The sequence below is a fragment of the Ornithorhynchus anatinus genome, chromosome 8, assembly GCF_004115215.2.
Source record: "Ornithorhynchus anatinus isolate Pmale09 chromosome 8, mOrnAna1.pri.v4, whole genome shotgun sequence".
Classification (NCBI taxonomy): domain Eukaryota; kingdom Metazoa; phylum Chordata; class Mammalia; order Monotremata; family Ornithorhynchidae; genus Ornithorhynchus; species Ornithorhynchus anatinus.
The window spans coordinates 22,361,072-22,385,353 of record NC_041735.1 but is presented as its reverse complement, the minus strand read 5'-3'; the positions used below and the strand labels follow the sequence as shown (position 1 = coordinate 22,385,353).

Genomic DNA, 24,282 nt, shown 5'->3' with positions numbered 1-24,282 from the left:
ACTAGATTAAATTGCAAATATGCTTCAACATGAAACGGTCCATCACCCGACTACCTGATGGTCCTAAATAACCTTTTCTCAACTGCAGAGAAAACTTTATGCCTTTATAACCTTTTTAATAGGACATAGGTCTCTACTCCTTCAATGACTTGCCATCGCTTCAAAAAAACCCAAAACAACAACAACAAAAACCAGCCAGTAGCCAAATACTAACACCTCCAAGCCATTCTACTTTCTCAAGGGGCAATAAATCTGGAGTGGAGAGGGGCACAGCCTTGCTTCATCACCTCCTCCTTGATTCTGCCCTTGAAACAGGTATAGAGGCGGTCTGTGTCTCCTATCCCAGCGGCTCGACCTGGTGGCTGGAGGGCTCTATGACTTTCCCTGAGAGTGCAATCATTTGTCCTGGAGTTTCTATGGAGCCTGGAGGTCCTACACCGTAGATGGAGAAATCTGGGGCCCTGTGTCCCCTACCTATGGGGCAGGAAGGTATATACCTGAGCTTGGAGGGTGGTAGAATACCCTCCGGTGGGCAGGCCCTCAAATGGCATTGTGCATCACTGGGAGAGTCTATGCTTGCAGCGTGAGCAGGGAAAGAGAATAATTCACTGCACACTGCTAAGGAGGGAGTGTATGATCCCAAACATCACATATCTCAAACTTACTAAAACCCAGAAGGCAAGCTCCAGGCCTTAAGGTCACCCCTTTCCTCCCTCACACAAGATGGGGTGCACAGCCACTGCCTCAATCTCAAGTGAGCCAAACTTTGGGGGTCAAGGTTATATTTGCCCCAACACGCTGTCCCTGGCTTTGGCCAGAGTTGCTTAATAGAACTGGTTTGTCACCCCGGGCTACTGGCATTCTTTGCTGAGGAGGCCTTACCTCAAGGAGGGAACTAATCTGTATGCTTGTGTTCTGGGCTACAGGGATTAAAAAAAGCAAAGATATGACTTGGGCAACTCCTATCAGGCAACGCCTCTGTCTTACAGTGGATGAAGAAATGTTGTTACCATAGGCAGGCCAGACGTCATTAGAGACAATGTAACACTATGGTCCAACAATTAATCAATCATATCGCCTCTATAACTTCGTTCAACACTAAAATATGGAGGCAAGGCAGAAAAGACATGAGACTTACAGGTATCACCTGCTTAAGGGTGTTGACCCCGAGTCCCTTAGAGCATATCATGGAAATATTCAGATCTGCAAATACACCACCTTACCCTCTGTGACGAATTAAGATTGTCTGTATGATTGGGAAAAAGCTCAAGTGTCAGAGATGGCTGTTTAAGTATCCCGGGAAGAAGATCCATATGCAAGTCGCTTTCTTGATCGGATATGTTGCTTTCCAATGAATCAGCTGCAAGACAAAGAAAATAAAGGTTTGTGTTAGCCCCCGCCCGAAAGAGAAAGCTTAAATCCAATAATGACAAAACTTCAAGCTACAGCTAATCAGACCACATGGCAAAATGACAAGCATCACTACAATTGGACATAATCTAAGAGGGAATGATCAGGATTATTATTATGTGTTAAGAGTTTACGATGTGTCAAGTGCTGTTCTTTGCACTGGGGCAGACAAGGTAATCGAGACGGACGCAGTCCCTATCCCACATGGAGTCGCAGTATAAGTAGGAGGAGGAACAGGAATTAAGTTCCCATTTTACAGTTGAGGAAACTGAGGCCCAGAGAAACGCCTTGCCCAAAGTCACTTGGTAGACAGTTGGCAGTCGGCAGTAGAACCCAGGTCCTCTGACTCCTAAGGCTTGTGCTCTTTCCACTAGGCCATGCTGCTTCTCCAGATAGCAAGAAAACATTATATTCTGTTGGAGAAGCAGCGTGGCTCAGTGGAAAGAGCACGGGCTTTGGAGTCAGGGCTCATGAGTTCGAATCCCAGCTCTGCCACTTGTCAGCTGTGTGACTGTGGGCAAGTCACTTCACTTCTCTGGGCCTCAGTTCCCTCATCTGTAAAATGGGGATTAAGACTGTGAGCCCCACGTGGGACAACCTGATTCCCCTGTGTTTACCCCAGCGCTTAGAACAGTGCTCGGCACATAGTAAGCGCTTAACAAATACCAACATTATTATTATTATTATTATTAACTAGGCCTTTTTAATAAAGACTCTAACATGTGCCATTCAATGTAGCTTTTATCGCTTTCCAACTACTCTAAGAAATATGAGGGGAACTCTGTTCTGCAGGAATTGATTTTGAAGAAGCACGGACAAACCGACCCAAGAGCCCAGGATTCTGTCTCCGATTTTTTTTTAAATGGAATTTGTTAAGTGCAAGTTATATGCCAGATACTGTACTAACCTAATAGCGGCACAACAAGGTGTTCAGAACAACCGTGTGGGTGGGTGGCTGCCCGCCCTCCTGACCTTAGTCCAAAGATTTAGGGACATTCTACCTAATGTCCTGAACTTTTTGCCCTCTCCAACACTCACTTTCTAATAACCCATAGATCAGATGATGAATCAGCTTTTTTTTTTTTTTTAAAAAAAGGTACTTACTAAGCACTTGTTATGTGCCAGGCATTGTTCTAAGCGCTGGGGTACCTTCAAGATAATTGGGTTTGACACAGTTCCTGTCCCATAGAGGGTTCGCAGTCTTACACCCCATTTTACAGATGAGGTAACTGAGGCACAGAGAAGTGAAGTGACTCGTCCAAGGTTCTTCTGACTCCAAGGTAACTAGGCCATGCTGCTTCTCTTCATAAACTCACCTGACCATGAATTTATCCAAAACCTCTTCTTAGACTTACACATATGTTCGGCCTATAATGTTTCTCGAGCGCCACAGGCTTACCAGCTACTGTGGGAAGTGTTTTCTTTTGTTTCCAACCTACCGTCTTGAAGCTTCTACGAATGCTCCCTTATCATAGTGTCTGAGGGATCGGGGGAATAACAATTCACCCTTTGACTGGTACCACCTTTGGGATTTTTGTCGACATCTATCACGTTCACTCCCAGTTTATATTTTTTGAGACTGAAGAGTCCCAACTCTTTCTGGCTTTCTTAAAAGTGAAGCTTCTCCATTTCCTTGGTGATTTTCTTTGCTCTTCTCTATACTCTCTCCAGCTTTATTGCATGCTTCCCAAAATGCAGATACGGTAACTCCCCAAAATATTCCAGTTGTGGATCTACCAATGTTTTAGACATTGGCAAAACTTTGCTTTTTTTCTGCGGGGGGGGGGGGGTGTCTTCTAACCCCTTCATCATAATGTCACCAGCATCTTGTTGGACTTTTGGCTGCTGCCACCCATTGGGCAAATAATTCGATTTCAGATTTCTTTCCCGAGTGATGTCTGATGGCTCAAAGTCCATCAGGAAGCTCTAATTTAAACCACCATGTGAGTTACCTCACCTATCACTTTTCAGACCTCCCAATCAGCTTTATGAGGTCATCCTCAAGTCAGTTCTTATTGTCTTGGCATTTTGTCACCCGGGAGAACTAAATGTCACCTGCAAATTTGGAGATTTCATGGCACGCTCCCTTTTCTAGTTCATTTAAGGAGATGTTAAATAAATTGGCCTGGCATATTGTTTACTCTTCTCCACCCTGAAAAAGGGTTCCTTTATCTTTCATCTTTGAGCTCTCATTTTTAGCTAGTTTTTGATTCATGAAGGTTCATTTCCTCTAACCCATTTATATCGGGGTGGGCAATTATTAGGCTAAAGAACCCACCAAGTCTTTTCTACACAAATTGAAAATACATTTAAATCTTCAATGATGACATCAGTTATAAATTTACTTTTAATGAACACTGTCGGTGCTGGGCTGTATTTCTGGCATGCAGGACTAATGTCCACTCTGCAGTACGTTTTGCATGAAAGAATTCAGCATTCTACAGGAGAAGAGCTGACTTCTGGAGTCACATGTGTGCATTACAGTTCTACTAAGAATAAAATTAAAAACAAACTTCTCCAGCCTCCTGTTTCTCCATTTTCTGGTGGATAGAGAGGGGAGCAATAAGATTGACGATTTTGTATACAGAATTCAAATGAAGGAAATCTTGATTTCTCAGGATGGAAGAGGGGATGGTACCTAACTGAATTTAAAGGCAACTTCACTCATCAAACACTGTGCCCCAGGGGATGTGAGTGCCAAGCAATTAAATCTGGATTTATAGGTCAATTTGAATCTGAGCCTTCCTTGGGCGTCCTGCTCTTCCCTATCAACCCTCAATTACTCTCCCCACCTTCAAGGCCTTAGTAAAGGTCCACTGCCCTTAAAGAGCCCTTTCCTGACTAAACCCTCATTTCCTCCTTTTAAAAAAAAGTGATATTTGATAAGCGCTTTCTATGTGCCAGGCACTGTGCTAAGTGCTGGGGTAGACAGACAAGATAATCTGGTTGGACACAGTCCAGGTTCCACATGGGACTCACAGTCTTAATCCTCACTTTACAGAGGAGGTGAACGAGGCATAGAGAAGTTAAGTGACTTGCCCAAGATCCCACAGCAGACAAACAGAGCAAGAAAAACAGCGAAAGAATGGAAAAAACAGGCTGTAGAAAGAAAGGTTAAAGGGATTAGGATTAGACTTGAGAACAGAGGTAGTGGAGGTGGTAATGAATTCTCCAATAATTTGAAGGCAAATATTATAAGGTTTTGGTAGTAGGCAGTGGAATAGGGTGGTTGGGGTTATCACCCCCACCTAGAAGATTTTTATGCAGAAAAACAACAATCTGTTGGATATAAACACATTTCAATTCTGCAAGGAAGTAGGAAATACCTTAGATGATTTTTTAAAAATAGTACTTGTAAAGCACTTACTATGTGCCAGGCACTGTACTAAGATCTGGGATAAATTCAATATAATCAGGTTGGACAGAGTCCATGTCCCACACGGGGTTCAGTCTTAATCCCCATTTTACAGATGAGAGAGCTGAGGCACAAAGAAGTGAAGTGACTTTCCCAAGGTTACAGAGTAGATGAGTGACGGAGCCAGAATTAAAACCCAGGTCTTTTGACTCCCAGGCCTGTGTTCTACCCATTCAGCATGCTTAGATGACTTCCAACGCTATGATTCACAATAAATTAGTTCACCAATAGAAAATACATCAAGGAGGATCTTACTTAAAGATTCCACAGGTGAGGGAATGACGAAAGCTATTTCCGTAAGGGCGTCGGCATAATACAGCACCTTCTTCTGTCCATTGAAAACACTTGCTCCAGAGTCTTCACACGAAACAACTTCATCTGGTAAGAACACACACAGTACTTCGGTCAGAAGGAGAGGTAAACTTGAGCTTCACAGGAATCTACCTGGTGGTTTCTGGGAGCCATGGGAATTTCCTCCTCTTGCCCAACTTTTGGGTCCAAAGCAAGTGATATAAAGGCAAAAGGCTGCTAAGGAATTTCGGTTAATCAATCGCTGGTATTTAGTAAATGCTTAAGGTGTACAAAGCACTTTACTAAGCACTTGGGAGAGTACAATCCAACGGAGTCGGTAGGCCCCCAGAAAGCAGTGTGGTCTAGTGGCCAGAGCACAGGCTTGGGAATCAGAGGGACCCGGGTTCTAATCCCAGCTCTGCCACTTGTCTGCTGTGTGACCCTGGGCAAGTCACTTCACTTCTCCATCCCTCAGTTACCTCGTCTGTAAAACGGGGGTTAGGTCTGCAAGCCCTATGTGGGACAGGGACTGTGTCCAACCTGTTTAGCTTGTATCCACTGCAGCACTTACTACAGTTCCTGCCACACAGTAAGCATTTAACAAATACCACGATGATTATTATTATTGTTACAGTCTTGATGTCATATGCTAAGTCCCGGTTCCCACCTTCAGCACATTTATTTGGGGCTGCAATGCTCCGGGGGATCCCAGGCCCCAGAGCACCCCGAAGTGGGGGGGTGATGAAACCACAGGCTTCGATGATAAGAGGTGTCCACAGCCTTTGTTTGAAGGGATCCTCCCCGGGAAACCGAGAAGGGATGTGGGAGAAGAGAAAGTCTTGTTCTCCCAGAGGCTTCCAAATGGAGTTTCCATTTTAACTTTTCAGCTTTCACTTCTTTGTCACTCACCCCTAAAATCCAGGATAGGGGAATAGCAACATTTCCAAGCAATTTTTTCTTTACAATGGTATTTGTTTAAACGCTTACTGTGTGTCACAAATGCTGTTCTAAGCGCTGGGTAGGTGCAAGTTAACGCAGTCCCTGTTCTGCAAGTCTAAGTAGGAGGGAGAACAAGTATTCAATCCCCACTTAACAGTGGACGAAACTGAGGCATAGAGAAGTGAAGCCACTTGCCCGTGGTCACACAGTCAGCAACTGACAGAGGTGGGATTAGATCCCAGGTCCTCAGACTTCCAGGCCCATGCTCTCTCCTCCAAGGCATGCTGCTTCTCAAGTAGAAGTACGCAAGCTGGGGAAGAATGAACTTCATCCGCCAGCTCATCGTCCACCAGACAAACGGACTGCCCGAGGAGTGTGTGGTCGGAAACACGGCGTTTTAGGGGCCCCCGCTTCCTCTAGCAGAAAGTTCTCAGTCAAAAGAGAACCAAAGCGGCTCACCTTGTTCTGCTCCTTCACCATCACCGCAGCTGTTAATAGACCAACTGGTTGCCACATGTCCGGTCCATCCAGGATGTTTCCCCACATCTACTGGCCAGCCGAGAGACAACAGGAATTCTAGGAAATGTGGCTGAACGTTTCTGGAAGACTCAGCATTCCTTAAAATCTGAAATGCACACCGCGCAAATATTGGCAATGAGGACGTAGCACGGATCACATGCTACATCAGGCGAACTCCGAATACTGACCACGTACCTCACCAGAGACACGACGATTGGAAAACAAATGTGGTCACCAAACTCAAGGAGCTTGGGGTATAAATACTATACAAATACTTAAAAGGCCACTCGAGGTCAGGTTGTTCCCATGGTGCTTTCTGTCCTTAGCGGTGAACCAATGTCCTTTAAGCAGTCACGGAAGGAGAAAATTAGCTGTTTTGGTCAATGGAGATAAATGTTTATGATGGGGGCTATTCATTGGGGAAAATTCTCAATGAAGTGACATAAGACTGTGGCTTAGTGGGATAAACACAGACCAGGGAGCCAGAGGTCCTAATTCCAATTCTGGCTTTTTGAATTTTTCAGACACTGCCCCAACCCCCGAGTCAGTTTACATCATTTGCAAATACACAGGTTGCTGCCCCTTCCTTAAAAGTTACAACCCTGCAGTTGTCTCTATTGAGTTTTATTTTCCTGGTTTCTAATCATGTCTTCAATTGACCAGCAGCAGCCTGAACACTCTATCAGCAAAAGGCAGCGATTGTAAAAGGTTCAAAATTCTTTGGGGGTACATCTAGGCACCGGAGAAAACACGGCCATTAATGGCAGACCAGAGGATTTTAGGTACTCAAAGTAATGGAGAAGAAAAGGGTTTGTTCATTGCCCCGGACATGGGGGAAAGACAGAGATGCTTTCTTTTGATACTTGTTCTCTATTTTATGTTTTTTAAATTGAGGAGTATTTACTTCTTTGTGTAAGTGTTGAGGATCTCAATGAGGAGAAATTTGTTGCAGGAGTGAGGCACAAGAGCAGAGAAACTCCTTGAGTAAGGTGGACAGCATTAGGCCCGCACCTCAAATCCAGATTAGTTGTGACCCATCTTCAGGAGTGTGATCCTGGGATAGGCTATCCTTACCTCCCTCCCCAACAGCAATCAGTCCTGAAAGACACCCAGGTATGGATACCCCTTGAATGAGTAAAAAGCCCTGAGGAGACTAGCTCAGCCCTCCAGATGCTGTAAAAAAGGGAGCCCAGTTTCGAACAAAGGTTGAAAATCCCAGCTCTGAGGGAATAGGAATGGAAAGAACACAGGATTGGGAGTTGGGAGGGCCGGTTCTATCTGGTCTCTCTCCCTCAGATTTTGCAACTCAGGGGGTTTCAAAGAGCATGTCCCCTCTGCCTTGCTGATTTAAAAGAAGCCTTGAGAAGCTGCTCTGCGACTAGGTCAGGCCTCACAGAGAGGTGTGACTGGGAATGTCCTGGCAGTCCTTGGAGACCACTCAATGGCAAGTAATGCCACTATACTCACCTGCCCCTCACACCTTAAGCAGGGCAGACATTGGAGCTCCCTCAAGCATCTGCAGGGCTGACCTGGTCTCCTCAGGGCTTTGTACTCATTCAAGGGCTTTCCGTACCTGGGTCTCTTTCAGGACCAGTTGCTGTTGGGGAGATGGGTAAGGATAACCTATCCCAGGATCACAGTCCTGAAGATGGGTCACAACTAATCTGGATTTGAGAGGCGGGCCTAATGTTGCCTACTTTAGTCGAGGTATTTCGTGTTGCACTACCGTTTCCAGTCACCTTTTCCCTCGTAATCTTTGGGCTTTGGTCAGTTCCTAGAAAAAAACTGTCAGAGCTGGAAAGCAGGGCCGACCCCTGCTTTGTCTGAGAGGCGTCCCAGACTCTGGCCAGTTGAGGCAGGGAGGGGGGTGGAGAGAGGATCTGCGATGGACAGGAAGTGAACCCAAGATATCTCGGAAGTAGTTTGGAGGTTTGCTTCATGGGGGACTACTTGGTACGTGGTAACATGACTGTACTTCAGGGCAACAGAAAAGTCGTATACGGAATCCGGTGACACTCCTCCCTGAAAGTGATATTACTTCTAGTTTGTCCTGGCAGTGTACCCAGCAGCCAAGACCTGCTTTTAAGATTTCCTTGCATTTCTCTTGTTCCCACTATATTTAAAGAAGACTTTCAGTTTCTTTGAATCAAGTACCGTTTCATTTAATTTTGGCCTTTTCTACTCTGACCCTTACAAGCCTTCACTATTCCTTTGTTCTCCTTCGTAATCTGGCCTAACTGCTACTCTCTGTGGCTTCCTCTTTCGTGTTTCAGATCTTTCTTTTTTATGCATTTGAATTCCCTGCCTAAGAGGCAGAAGAACAGATACGGAAGTACTACGACCACATACAAGACAAAAACAGAAGCAGCCTCGTGGGTCAGAAGCATGCTGTTGAAGGCCAGGCTTTGCATTGCCATACTTCACGGTCGCATTTAATGCTCCAAGGCATGATCCTATACCTTGACGCATTTCAGGACCACCTTGAAGCATTTCAGGACCACCATCTGGGTTAAGAGAGCCTAACTGAAATAAGATTTTCATACCTAGCACCTTCTTGAAAGCATGTGGCCAAGGATACATGCCTCATACCAACACTAGCTTTTACTAAAAACATCAACCACGTGTGCTACTAAAATAAAAAATAAAGCTGGGTCACTAGAAAACCATCAACGGAAGCAATGGAACTGAATTTTTCTTTTGGCTTTTATGTTTTTTAAATTGAGGAGTATTTAGAGAACAGGCACAAGAATGAAAACTGCCAGTGTTAGGTGTTGTTCAATGATTTCTCTTACTGTTTGGTCTTTAAAGATTTGGCAACATGGCTCTGTACCAACTTCAATATTCCTCAGAAATAAAGCATAAAAAGGTTTGTGTAATTGGCTCTGTAGAATATGATTTCATCTGAGCAGCTGGAGGTGGGAAAGAATGGGTCAAAACTAGTCTCTCGAAAACATACTTTACTACAGTGGGGGAATATTGAAATGCATTCCACGCAAACTGTGCTTTCACTGTAGAAAAATTACCGAAACTATTCCCCTGCTCCGTACGCAAAAATGAAAAACTTCACTTGCACAGATGTACCTAGACTAGTATGAAGGTTAAACGGGAGAAAAAAGTACAGGATTTGGGGCCTGCTACAAGCCACCACCCATCTATAATTTTCTTGAACAGCTGGTGTTTGGTTACCTCAACGAATGTAATTCATTTGCGGAGGAAACGGATGTCCCTCCATGGAAGGACTCAATGACAGACCTGTCGCATCAATCACTGCGGCTGATCAACACTGCTTCGCTCCTCCCCTACGGCTTGTGGGCTCACTCCCCTCAACATGCCCTCCAAACAGACCCCGTCGGCCGTCTCTGCAACTGCTTTCGGGTCTCTCTACTAATCTCATTCTAACCTGCAGCTCACTGCCAGCTGCCGCCTCTGCCTCGCCCTAAATCCACGCCTGTGGAAACTCTGGTGGTCTCAGTCTGTTCACACCACCCTTCTGCCACCCACTTCCCCCTCTGGCCATGAAGGCTGAATATGCTAAGACCACAGAATGACCAGGACAGCCGACAATCTCTGATCCTGGAGGATCACCTGCAGGGAAGTGTAGTGGGTGGGGAAGTGGATTGCAGAAGAGGACTGGGAGGGTGAGAAGGAAAGAGTGGGAGAGACAGTAGTTAGGTAGCTAGGAGTATTGTGACTAAAGGGGGCATTTCAATCAAGGAAGTGCCACCGGAGTGATAATTTATAGGCAAATGACTGCCCATAGGACTTTGAAAAAAGGGTTAAAATTCCAACAAATCCTGAACTCTTACCTCTTGGCTTGTCTTCTGGCCTGCTTTCATGTAGAATATAAAAACGGTATCGAAAGGACGACATGGCAAGAGATCCAGATAGCCAATATCATCAAAAAACCCAGCGAGCGTGGAGTCAAGTGCAATAAGGTGAGGAGGTAGACGACTATTTGTAGGTTCCTATGCAACGAGAGAAGAGTTTTATGAGTTAACTTTCTTTTTTTCCCTAACACCCACACCTCTTCACTGTCCGAGCAGCATAGAACTCTTCTTAAAACTCTTCTTGGATCCAAGAATCTACTGATACTGTTTTAAATGTTTACTCGATCCATGTGAATTCCTAGACATTTTTCCTTTGTAACAATTACAAGAACACTTTGCTAGTTTTCACTTGCTTACACATTTCTGAAAAATGTCAATTTCATGACTAAATTCCCTACTTATTTTCAACCAACTTTTTTAAAATTTACATTTAATCTCTCAGCTAACTTTTGGGTTACAAAAATGGGAGCCTCTCCTAGATATCTGAGCCAGAAACAATGTCATGGGAACATATGGAACAATAACAGGACTCCAATATTGGCTTCGTTTAAGGGGATGGTGCTGACCCCAAGGTTTCTGAGAAACAGAGGAGTTGTCCAAATGGGACAGGAAGTGAATCCATAAAAGCATCAACAGGCGGACACTTAGACTGTTAGCCCCATGACAGGGACTGTGTCCAACTTAACTAACTTGTTCCTATCCCAGTTCTTAGAACAGTGTTTGGCACATAGTAAGCTCTTAAATACTTTTTTTTTTTTTTTAAAAAAAAAAGACCCTCTATGGGATAATAACTGAATATCAGGGAATGGGCTAAAGGAAGCCAACCTCTAGAGCTATATCAGGGTGAGGCACTGAGTCGATTTTATTGAATTCTCCAGTAAAAGCAGACATAACCCCAGTCCCGTTGGGGAGGGAGCTGAGGGGAGGCTGATCTTCCCTCTGCCCTGCTCATTCTGGAGCTACAAAGGGGAAGAATTCAGCTTCCACTTTTCAAGTGTTTTTTTTTAATACTGTAGTGAGAATGTTGGCCAAAAAAAAGGGTGAACTTCTGCTACTCCTATTGCAACAAATGGTGGTGCGATGTAATATCGTTTTCTCATCTTTAAATATGGCTCATCCAATCTAGCAGATTGTACACACCAGTCTTGGGGCTGTATTATTCAGCACTTATAACAGTGCTTTGCTCATAGTAAGTGCTTAACAAATATCATCATCATTTAAAACTGACATGGGAGAAGAAAGGTCTATCCAAGCACTGTCGCTTGGTGGAGAGAACATTGGATTGGGAGTCAGGAGCCATGGTTTCTAATCCCAGTTTTGCTCTGACCTACTCTGGACAAGTCACTTAACCTCTTATATCTAAAATCTGACAATAAGGTACCTGCTCTCCCTAACTGGGACTGAAACACCCACGTGGGATAGGGACTGGTCATCTTGACACATTAGCAAGCATTTTATAAATACCACCCAAAAAACCCCTTCATCTCTTGCCCAATTTCCCTCCCCAACATCCTCTTCCCCATGCCAGCCACTTTGAGACTTCTCTGTTAGGTTTTTCAAGGATGTAGCTACAGTTTTACAACAACATTCAAATATCCGTTCTCCCTCCTATTTATACTGTGAGCCCCATGTCGGAAAGGGACTGTGTCCCACTTGATTAACCTGTATTGACCCCAGAACTGGTAGAGTGTCTGACACATAGCACTTACATACCATAATGATAACAATAACAGTAAGAGAAGCAGTGAGGCCTAATGGATACAGCACAGGCCTGGGAGTCAGAAGGACCTGGATTCTAATTCTGGCTCCGCCACTTGTCTACTGGGTGACTTTGAGCAAGTCACCTCACTTCTCTGGGCCTCAGCTCCCTCATCTGTAAAATGGGGATTAAGACTGTGAGCCCCACGTGGGTCACAGACTGTGTCCAACCTGATTACCCTGCATCTACCTCAGTGCTTAGAACCATTCATGGAACACAATAAGTGCTTAAAAATACCACTGAAAAAATGAATTACAATTCTGGTTAGGATGCCTGGGACTACACAAGACAACCTTTATGAAAGCAGTCAGAGCAAGGACCCTATCTTTTTAGAAGTGTTTTTTAGATCTCACGGCCTAAGGGGATAGTTTAACCAAAGAAGAAGAGGGGAAGGAGGCACAAGCAGCAGCAGACAAATCCTGTTTCAAGCCCCTACCACTTTCTTTTCCCCCTATCAAGAAGCCACTTCATGATAGGTGATGAGGAGCATGGGCTTCTCCAAAACCCACCTCCACCTTCAATTGTTCTGGCCCACGATAACGATACTTGTGGCATTTGCTCCTTGATATTGACCACAATCCGGGCCTTGATATTGTCTCCACAGCCACTAAGCCCCTCAGGGGTTGACCCCACCCCGCACAGCCCCACAGCACTTAGGTACATATCCAGAATACATTTATTTACGTCTGCCTCCCCCTTTAGACTGTAAACGCCTTGTGGGCAAGGAATGTGCCTTCCAACTGTGTTGTACTCTCCTTTCCCAAGAGCTTAGTACAGTGCACTGCACACAGTGAGCGCTGAAATACCACTGACTGACTGATTATGTCTGAAGGAAGTCAGCAACAGGTTTGAGTTCCCGATGCCAGAGAAGCAGAACCTGAAGCTGTATATTTTGATAAAAATGTCCCCTTATAATACTAGTGGTATTTGTTAAGTGCTTACTGTGTGCCAAGCATATCTATATCTCTATATATCTATATATTATGTGACGTTTTGGTTAACTCTTGCTTCTCCAGGGATGGTTTCTCATGCCCAAGGCATCGTTTCTTTTGGCCTTAGCTGCTGGCTTTTAGGCCTTTCCTCTACTTATTAGCGCAGAGCCACTAGAGGGTGAGGGAAGGGAGGAGGTGAGGCTCAATGCACTCATGGTGTTCAATGCTTTGGCCAAAAAGTTGGAAGCTGGAGGAGACTGAAATGAATGGTTAGGCTGAGATTTTGGGGGGGGGGGGGCCCTCATAGTGACATTCATGATCCCCGCTGGCATAAAGTTGGTTGCAAAAATTAAATTCAATGAAAACTCAATACAATTCTTTGGCCTCACCACTAAGGGAAGACAACAGAGCATAAGGCTCTTGGGAGAAAAGCGTTTTTGCCAGAGTTACCTTTAATGCCTCTAAGGACAAAAATCCAAAGTGTGAGAGGAAAAGGCGTGCTGTTTGGAACTCCTGGGCAGGAGGTGGGGGCTTACAATCAGTAATCGGATCAGGGAAGCTCTTCTTCCGCCACTCCTCTTCGCTTTGCTGATCGAGGGCGATTTCGTACGCTATCTGCTGGGACATGTCGTTCCTCAGTTTCTCATGTCTGTCTTCCAGCTGAAAAGCATCAAATATTTCATTTGAATGAATGCAATTCCTTCAGAAGCAGTCCAAAGACAAACTCGTTCAGATCATGAAAAGCGAAAATTCTTGGAACCGGAAAGCAGGTCAGTTGGAACGTTCTACCCAGTACGTAATATACCCAAGGGCTTCGGGATGCAGCTATGCACCACACACAGGAAATAACGAAAGGCTAAAAACTCTCATCTTACTTCCTCGTTAACAATTTCATGCAGGTCTGGAATGCTCAGATCAGCTTTTACAAAAGGAATCTTGTCCACCTCTTCTGGAAATGGCCGATGCTTCACACTATACTTAAGTCCAACATTGTTTTTGGGAACCGGGCGAGGTTCCGGCAGAAAGAGCTGTGAAAATGAAGAGGACAGATTTACAATCCAGAATACGTGGTCTGCAAGTCAAATGATAATTCAGGTCATTTTACTGTGCCTTTGACAAAGTCTCAATTGAACCACTTGCTCTTCTTTGAGCATCCACTTGCTCTTCTTTGTATATACCTGTAATTTATCTTTTTATTGATTTTAATGCCTGTCTCTCCCTGTAGACTTTGAGCTCACTGTGGGCACAGAATGTGTTTGATGTTATACTGTACTCTCCCAAGTGCTTAGTACAGAGCTTTTCACACAGATAAGTGCCCAATAAATATTAATAATAATAATAATATTGATAATAATCTAGCAGATTTCTCTTTGGAACACCTCATTCTAAAGATTTTAAAATATTTACCATGAAGTTCAAGTTCAATAGAGGACATAAACCAAAACGTTCCCTAACTGCCTAACATTATTATAGTTAAAATATGGTATGGGAAAATTGCTCGGACAGTTGGATGTGGTGGTTCTAGGGGCTCATCCCCCCTACACGCTAAAGTAGCTTCAGAAGTAGCAAAGAGAGCCATAGGAACCTTGCCAGCACTAATACTAGATAGAAAAAAAATGTGAGCAAAAGACAGAAATTGTTTAATTTGACCCAAATGTCCCCGAAGTGTCATTAGTTGGTTCTGTCCATCATGAATGTTAGAGTATTACAGTCCACTGTCAAACTGAAGACTGTGGTGGAATATGAAAAAGGAAAAAAAAAAACGCCATCTTTACAAGAGTCATGATCTGGCAATTTCCCCCAACCAACCGAATTGAAAACCCAATCGGGAAGAGTGTCAATTCCTTTATTAACTGTATGTATGTGCCTCAGAAACCTGGACAGGCATTAAGCAGCAGAGGGAAGTGAAATCAGTAAAAGAGGATGAGGAGCATGAAATCTACCCCTGAAATCCACCTTAGAAATCTAACTGAGTTGATTTTGAAAGCCTGGAATTGATGCCATCCCTATATCAGGTATTTTTGGGAAAAAAAAGGCCTAAGAAATTGCCAAAGAGATAGGGATCACCTAAGTGTTCCAAACAGATGCTCCAGCAATTCCAATTCCGTCAAAGTTGTGTCACTCTTAAATGGGGAAACAACTGCAGTAAACATCAGAGCTGCAGAAGAGCAGGAAGGTGTGAGGTCGATTCTGGAAAAATAGTACCCAGGGAACATAACTGATCCAATGAAACTAGACGTTTCTGCGACTTGCAAATAGAGAGGACACTTGCTGCAAAGTGTGAAACTCCCTGGGAAGGGGGAAAGAAACGTCAGACTATCCAAGAAAGCTCCTGAGCTGCAGTGAGGATGGCAGCGTGAATCTGAAGCTGCTTTTCTGAGGAGATGTGAAAGTCCGCTGTGCCTAGAGCGGGGATGGCAAAGCCACCGAAAATGAACAGACATTCTCGAGCTATTAAAGGAAAACTTGCAATAATAATGAGACCGGATAAATTGCAGCATTCAAAGGCCACTGGGCTGCTCATATGTACCAGTAATTGCAATTAAGATGCCCCCCCCCCCCCGTCATCTATCTGCCTGCGAATACCCCCAGCTATGGGGGCGTCGGGGTGATTAGATCAAGGGACCATTAGCCACCAGAAACTCTCTTCCAGCTGGTCCTCCTTGACTTCCCCGGTGACATCTGCCGGCGCTTTAAGAACTATGACTAAGCCTTGGCCCGGCCACCTTATATCTCCCACATGAGGAGCCTCCATAGATTTGAAGAGGTGTAAGGGGAGGAAAAGAAGTCAGTTTATTTATGCAGCTTTGTCCTTCTGAAAATTTGTCTATTTTGTCTTCATGGTGCACAAAGAAGGAAGAAGTAGAAGGAAGGAAGCCTGCCTCTCTCTTTTAGAGTCCTCACATGCATGATTAGCCCTGCCTTGACTTCCGAAGGCTCTTTGGAGAAAAAAGCCTTGCTTTAATTCAAGTGCGTATCCTACCCTGCCATGATTACTTTATCAGCCTCCTTGCTGAACTCCCTGCCTCCTGTCTCTTTCCCACTCCAATCCATACTTCACTTTGCTGCCCAGATCATTTTTCTACAAAAACGTTCTGGCCATGTTTCCCCACTTCTCAAGAACCTCCAGTGGATGCCTGCCCACCTCTGCATCAAACAAACTCCTTACCATCGGCTTTAAAGCACTCATTCATCTATTATACTGTACTCTCCTAAGCGGCTAGTACAGTGCTCTGCACACGGTTAGCGCTCAATAAATATGACTGACTGATTGACCGGATCTCTCCCTTGCTAAGCAGGCCTACAAAAGAGTGAAGTCCCTCCCATCCGCTGGCAGAGCAGAAAAGGCTGCTGTGATTCTGCTCACTTCTGTCTCGTTCAGGATGTTAAACCTGCTTCTTTCACATATGCTAATTCTGCGGGATGCTTTCTTAACCTTAATGAAATCCCAATATCCCACCAAAATTACCTTGTTGAATTACTCATTTAAAAATAAATGAATACAGAGCCCTCCTCAAATAGAAAGGGCCGGAACTGTGAGCGAACGAGTCCCAACGTTTGATCCTGCATCAGATTAGCCGTAATAGGACACTTTCCCCGGATAACGACGCTTGACTCCATAATGAAAACAAGCCCACCGCTGCCACCCTGGGTACCTTCTGATTGGCTTTCGCTCCTCTCGGTAGAAGGCAGAGTTGTTGAGCCCAGGCAAGTCTTCCAGACATTCCACGGATCAACACGGTGACGGATGGGAAAGAGTCATCTAGGAAAACACAGTCAAAGGTTTTTGAGCAGAGGCAAGGGAATTTTCCCTTAAAACCCTTAAGGTAGAGAACTAACCCAATTTGAAGGTGGGGGTCGGGGAGAGATAGCCTCCTGCATTTAAGCTTTTTATTTGGGGGGGTGCTTTATAGTCAATTACGTTATAGCAAATACCGGGAATGTGTGTGTTTATTTTATATCGTACTCTCCCAAGTGCTCAGTACAGAGCTCTGCACACAGTAAGTGCTCAATAAATGACGGAATCCCTAGAACATAACCTTGTTATACCTAAAGCAATACTACAACCTTCACCCTATTTCTCCTTTGTTTTAAATACAATCAATGCTCCAAATTCCTGGGTTTTTTGTAATGATATCTCAAGTTCTTATTATTTGGCAGGCACTGTACTATGCACTGGGGTAGATATGAGCTAATCAGGTTGGGCACAGTCCCTGTCCCACCTGGGGCTCACGGTCTTAATCCTCACTTAATAGAGGAGGTACCTGAGACACAGAGAAATGAAGTGACTTGCCCTAGGTCACAGAGCAGACAAATGGCAGATCCAGGATCAGAAACCAGGTCCTTCTGACTCCCAGGCCTTTGATCTATCCATTAGGCCACTCTGCTTCTCCTGGTTCTTCTGCTGGTTTCCAGTCAGCTATGCCTTTCTCCACAACCCATTTCCCTATAATCCCCACCCCTTCCTTCTACTGCGCTCTGTGCCTTAATCAGCAGTGGTCAAGCTGACATGGTCAACACTTCGCTCCATGGTGCTTGGCTCTCCTGAAGCCACAGCTTCTCCTGCTGCCCTCTTTCCCATTCAAACGTTTAAACTAAGGATCCATTAGGTTGTAAAACCCCTTTGAGGGCAGGGACTGTGCCTTTCATTGTATGCTCCCAAGTGCCCAATATAGTGCTCTGCCCATACAGCAAGAAAAATCAATAAAAAATAATAAATAAAAAAACTTAAAGCCAACCACCTATGGTTCTCCTTACTGTTCTTAATGGCTTTTGCGGTGCTTGCTCTTCAGCTCTTTTGAGATTAACTGAGACTTCAACATCCTGGAAGAATTTGCCTTGCTCTTCTGAGGCAGCTAACTTGGCAATTTCGGCAGCAGGATACCTCAACCCTCTTTCCTGATCGTGCGTGTGAAGTGACGAGTTTCGCCCGAGGAAGAATAGGCACCACACATTCACATCGGCTCTCCCCAGTCTGCAGAACTAATTCAGATTTCCCTGACACTCTGGCTCACCACGCTGACTTCTCAGGGCCTCCCAGAACACCCCGTCTGAGTCTCGCCAACCACCGCCACCTCCTTTCACAGATCTCGAAGAACTGTCTCGCGTTGTGAAGTTTTAGCCCTTTCATCTACTCCCTTAACCATATCTCAATTTTTTTTTTATGGTACTTGTTAAACGCTTACTACGTGGCAGGCAGTGTACTAAGCGTGGCAGTAGATACAAGTTAATCAGGTTGGACACAGTCCACATGCCACATGGGGCTCACGGTCGTAATCCCCATTTTACAGATGAAGTAACAGGCACAGGGAGGTTAAGTGGCTTGCCCGAGGTCATGCAGCAGACACAGCAATCCTACTATTTTCTTGTTTTAAAATCCCCCTCTTCTGCTCCAGCTACTTTCGAACCCCTGCTTCAAAATGCTAGTTTTCTCTTTCCTTTGGAATATTTCATTTGACCTACTACCCCCTTCCTTCCTTCCTTACCACCCCGCCACCTTTTATTTCCAAACATATAAGGTATGCAATATATTCTCATTTGGCAGAAGCTGCTTCCCCATGAAGAAAACCAAAAGCTCCTTCTCCTTTTTCATCTTTCTTGACCTGTTCTCAATGCTCGAGAGGGGCGAAAACCTGGAAATCGGGAACAGGAGGTTTGAAACGAAGTGTAAGGGGTGTGTCTGTTTTTACTAGCTCAGGGTAATCTGCTCTGATTAACTCCCGTTAAGAGATTATCAAATGAGGATACTGACTCTGCTCATTTCCTAGAGGTTGTTCCAGCATTGCGAGGATGACACTGTTGTCCAGGACGAAGTAGCGGAAGCTATGCTTGTTTATAGAAGGCAGACGGGAGTATTTGATTAAAGTCGTTTCATTCACCAGGCTGCATGGAGAGGCCGGGCCACTGGGTGAAGGAAATGCCCCAAGTAACTGCATGATGCTGCAAGGCAGAGAGAGAAAGATAATTCACATTTCCCAAAGCAGGCATCTTAATCCTCTCCTATACTTAGATGTTTTCTCACCCTCTCGTTTAAAATCCCTTTCAAGACCAACCAACCTCGCAAAACCCGGTTTGATAAAAAGAAGTTTCGCATCTTCCAGTTCCTCGGATTCCAGCATTCAATGTGTTCCGTCATAACTGTAATCTGAAATATTTCCCGTCTAATTCAGTTCCGGAAGAAGCTCTGCCAGATCCAATGTAAAGATCTGGTACACACATTTCTCAGCTACAGGAGTCCCAAACTAACGGCAATAAAAATGGAGTTTAAGCTGTCCCGCTGAATTTGCCGCCAGAGAAATGACTGATAAGCAATGACAGAAGAAACACTGGGACCGTATGCTGCGGTGGAACAATTCTGCAACCAAGAAAGAACTCTGATTTCTGCTGAACATGATAATAGTCTCAGGGACATTGATCAGAGTCACATCTATGGGATTGCTCTCATCCGACTTCTCACGCTTCATATATTTAGAGTATACTAATCATGTTTTTGGTGCTCACTATGTGATGCCCCCTCAGTCATCTCAAGTCACACTGCAGGAGAGAAAAGACTTGGTTTCAAGTCACCTTCCCTCACAAAGCTCTTTTCTGGGTGAGAAAACTGATCTAGTACACTAGGGCCCTTAACGAAAGAGCCAAGATTCAATTCCTAGTTTGTTGGTAAACTATAATAGGTGGGAACTATCCATTTTGACATTGTCAGGTTCAAGTAATGATGCCCAGGGTGTTTAACTGTGTCACAAAAGGGCACAATCTGGGCACAGGAATTCTCACTCTCAACTAATGCTAAGCTCCCAATCAATCAATGGAATTTACTGAACGCTTACTCTGTGCTGAACACTGGATTAAGCTCCTGGGATACATACCATGTTAGGGTGGCTTCGGCTGCATCCTTCACTCGCATAGATGCGGGGTTTGGTTCTTTATCACCTTTGTATTTGACCTCTTGCTCACTGCTCTTGGACTTGCTTCCTGAGATGCCCAATTCCACAATCTCCAGCACCTCTCTGAGGCAGTCCTAAAAATAAAAGAGGACACATTGGCTTGATCCTTTCTGGAGAGAGATGAGTCTCAGGGGCAGTGTTCAGTTCACAAATCACAATGTGAACTGGGTGATGTGGAAAATGAGTCTTTATCAGAAAACTTCTCAAAAGCGCATTTTGTACTCGATTAGAAGCATTTTTTACACTCGGTCTGCGAGACTTAAAAAGTTAACTCCACCAACCATCTTTCATAATTGTCTTTGCAATAGTGCCCAAGGAGGTGTTGAAAACATTATCTTTATATGTGAAAACTATTTCTTGTATCTTGACCAAAAAGTGGAAAATAACCAGCAACACTGCTGCCTACTCCTCCGGGGTGATGAAGAAAACGGCCCACTAGGAGGAGTGTTGCCACTATTTTCACTCCTAAGGTTTTGCCAACCTCATTTTCCGGGTTCCGGGACCTGCCAGTTTGATCAGAGTTCTTTGGGAGTCTGTGGAATGCTTCTAACCCATTTCCCTTTCTCATGTGCCGTCTCCAAGCAGATAGGTATCACTATCTGCTATCACTAGAGCAGCCCGGGATGCCACAATGGCATCATCTGAGGAGGAGAGAAGAGGCAGATCCAGCAGGGAATAGCTGGGTAGTAGTAGGAGGAGGAAGAGAGTGGGGAGCAGAGGGGAGGAAAGGGAGAGGAGGATGGAGGTGGAGGGGAGAAGGAAATGGAGAGAGGGAGGGAGAAAGGGGAGGACAGGAAAAGGAGATGGGAGGAGGAGTAGGAAGGAAGGGGTGGGGGAAAATGAGACAAAACAGAAAGGGAAGAAAGGGAGAAAGCAAGAAGCTTTTACTAGCACTGTTTGGAAAGGAACCAAGCCTTCTTTAGAAGTCATTCCTCCATTACTTGAAATGACCCTCATTCTCAAAATGAAAAATGGGAACCCTTGACTAGCCACAGCTCATAAAAATAAGCTACGATTCAGAATGTCCAATGTGAAAATAGTACATCCTATTTTCCACAGTAACCTGTGTTAGTGCTGCCGGGGGAATCGGGGATGTTTCATTTGGAACTCTGGGCCAGTTTCTCCGTCACTGTTCCTGATGAAAACCATCTCTGCCTTCTTGGCAGGGCAATGTTTGGGAACCACAATGCTTAAACAAGACCGTTTGAATATCTCTGATTAACTTGTAAGGGTTATTGACAACCTTCTCCAACACCAAATTTCCACGTCAAAGTTTTCCACAAGATATTATAGTCTTGTCCCCCTGCCGCTCCACCCTGACCCTAGTGACTAGTTTTAAAAATCAATCAATCAATGGTATTTATTGAACGCTTAGGGTCACAGAGCACTTTAACAAGTGCTTGGGAAAGTACAAGCTTTCATGGCAAGGAGAGCTCAGTAATTCAAAGCGTTAGCTCACGCTGACTCTCATCACGTCCTCTGGAGACAAATTGAAGGTTTCCCACATCAGACTAAGCAGGGAAACTGAGGTGAATGGAGAATGATTCACTGCAAGAAACCCGAGACAGCCAATGAAGAAGGGACAGTAAACCCTCTGTGAGAAAAGGTTTTTTTTTCTTTTATGGTATTTGTTAAGTGCTTACTATGTGCCAAATACTGTACTAAAAGTGTGGGGGTAGATACAAGCTAATCAGGTTGGACACAGTCCATGTCCCACATAGGGCTCACAGTCTTAATCCCCATTTTACAGATGAAGTAACTGAAGCACAGAGCAGTGAAGTGACTTACCCAAAGTCACAGAGCAGATAAGTGGTGGAGACGGAATTAGAAGCCAGGTCCTCAGACTCCCAGGCCCGTGCTCTTTCCACTAGGCCATGCTATTTTTCAACAGTTGGGAAGGGGCACTGGAAAAGTGCTTGGCAAGCATGCCACGCAAACCAAAAACCCGTGAGGCCACAATCACGCTAGACTCGGGAAGAAACGAATGAGGCAAATGGTATCCTGACCCCAGGTACAAGCCGTTGAGGTAATGAGTGGATGAGATGAGGCACACACTAGTCAATTTAAAATGGTTTTCAGAGTTCCTCCTCCAAGGATTTCACGGCCCAGGCACTAGAACCTGCTAGAGCCAAGAGGCCCAGGGCCACCTGCTTGACTTGAGGTTGGTGATTTGGGAACAATGTGCCTGCTGGAGAATGCCTGCCTGCCACCTGTCTGGAAACCAATCCTTACGCTACGTTAGGCAAGGCACCACATTACCATTCCACAGGAGCCATGTGTCTGTGTGTCCAAGCGTTCTGTTTTTTGGTCTTAATTTCTAGGAGGAAGAAGCGTGGCCTAGTGGATAGGGCATGAGACTGGAAGTCAGGAGGACCTGAGTTCTAATCCTGGCTCCGCCGCCTGGCTGCTGTGTGACCTAGGGCAAGTCACTTTACTTTTCTATGCCTCAATTCCTTCATCTGTAAAATGGGGACTAAGACTGTGAGCCCTGCTGTGGGACGGGGACCGTGTCCAACCTGATTACCTTACATCTACGCCAGGGCTTAGAACAGTGCCTGGCACATAGAAGTGCTTAACAAATACCATTATTATTACTATTATTTTTATTACCCTAAAAAAGGAGATTCAGTTGCCCTCAAGGGCATGTGAAATCTATCCCATCAAAAAAGAATTAATTTCACTTTATGAACAAACGTCCTCCATGCAATTCCAGTTGAAAGAATGGCAAAAATCTCGTTTGTCTTCCCTTTGAGCGAAGAGTTCTCTCTTCCTCCTGCTTTTGAATAACTGACAATTACTGAGGGTTTACCGTGCACAGAACACCGTACTAAGTGCTTGGTCTTCGTTTACTCAATGCCAGGAAGTGGGCTCTTCTCACCTTCTCGTCCAGCATGTCAGGGTGCTCCGTCAGCCAGACACAAAGACATTGAAAAGCCGCAACTATCATGGAGTGCAGATCCCTGGAGTGAAGCGGGGCAGGCCGGCTGCATTGGTAAACAATGTAACTACACACTGAACTGATTGCTCTCTTCCTGTCTGATGAGTCAACCACCACTTTCACCTAGATCATTGAGGGATGAAAAACAAAATTAGCTGACAGCTCAGGCACAAAGTTCACCCCTTTCTGAGTAACCCACGAGTCTCCGCTATCATTAGGAATGGCAGCGCTACCCCAGGTGGGGAGTCTTCACGCTTGCGCCTGTGTGATGACTTTAAAAAAAGTAAGTTACAAATTCAGGCAGGACACCCAGAGGGCAGAGTGGTGCTTGGTCCAGCACATCCACACCTCCAAGTCTCAGGGCTCAGACTCCATCCGTTTTGGATGAAAAGTCAAAAGTGGCAATTACAAAGGTTGTTTCCAGCTTCAAGCCCTAATCTTGCTTGAGGAGGAAATGAAATAAATGCACTTTTCCCACAAGAGACTTTGGCAAGATGAATGTCTGCCGGCTCGTTTCCAGACCAATTCGCATCCCATAAATACAAGGTTAATGATCCTTGCCCTTCCCTACCTCTCAGGGATGCTGTGAGAACAAATTGAGATAATAGACTATGATTTATCTTGAGGACTTCTTGGGATATTTCACACAAAGGCAGGAGCAGGGTGTCACTCTAGGATTCCAAGTTCTCTTACTCTATGGCCAGAGCAGATTTAAACAAGAAATCCAAGTATTCTTTGTAGACTTTTTTTAAAATGGTATTCGTGAGGCGCTTACTATGTGCCAGTCACTCTGCTAAGCACTGGGGAAGATACAAACTAATCAGGTGGGACACAGTCCACGTCCCACGTGGGGCTCACTGTCTTCATCCCTATTTTACAAATGAGGTGACTCAGGTGTGGAGAAATGAAGTTACTTGCCCAAGGTCACACAGCCAACAAGCGCTGGATCTAGGATTAGATACCAGGTCCTGTGACTTCCACTCCTTAACCCTTTCCACTACGCCATGCTGCTTCGCAACCATAATGAGAAGTGGGGGATATTTTTAAGATAAATTCAATTCACAGATAACCCCACCCCTAATCTAATTTTCCCTAATGGTGTGTTTCCCTCTCTGCAGCTTCTAAGGACCCACAGAAAGGGTTTGACTTTCACATCTACCCTGTGCCCTTGCTCACCTCCCTGGAGGGGGGGAACCGGTCAACAGCAGAGAAATGGCCAAAATGCAGGAAGCAGAGGGCTAAATGGGAGAAATGCAGATTTTTTACAATTTGCAATCTTTGACCAATGGCAGGTTGAATGTGCTAAGC

General features: G+C 44.9%; 1 protein-coding gene across 7 annotated transcripts in view; it reads right to left on the bottom strand.

Moving 5' to 3' along the window:
* RALGAPB (Ral GTPase activating protein non-catalytic subunit beta) overlaps nucleotides 1-24,282 on the bottom strand; it is a 99,541-nt gene that overhangs the window by 11,596 nt on the left and 63,663 nt on the right. For all 7 annotated transcript variants that reach the window (XM_029070057.2, XM_039912958.1, XM_029070058.2 and 4 more), the window contains 10 exons: nucleotides 22,915-23,097; nucleotides 19,959-20,110; nucleotides 18,845-19,032; nucleotides 16,749-16,855; nucleotides 13,968-14,120; nucleotides 13,543-13,752; nucleotides 10,381-10,539; nucleotides 6,515-6,680; nucleotides 5,081-5,203; nucleotides 1,224-1,360 (listed from right to left, as the gene is read on the bottom strand). In XM_029070057.2, the coding sequence (XP_028925890.1) occupies nucleotides 1,224-1,360; nucleotides 5,081-5,203; nucleotides 6,515-6,680; nucleotides 10,381-10,539; nucleotides 13,543-13,752; nucleotides 13,968-14,120; nucleotides 16,749-16,855; nucleotides 18,845-19,032; nucleotides 19,959-20,110; nucleotides 22,915-23,097 (1,578 nt within the window). The remainder of the gene's footprint in view (nucleotides 1-1,223; nucleotides 1,361-5,080; nucleotides 5,204-6,514; nucleotides 6,681-10,380; nucleotides 10,540-13,542; nucleotides 13,753-13,967; nucleotides 14,121-16,748; nucleotides 16,856-18,844; nucleotides 19,033-19,958; nucleotides 20,111-22,914; nucleotides 23,098-24,282) is intronic.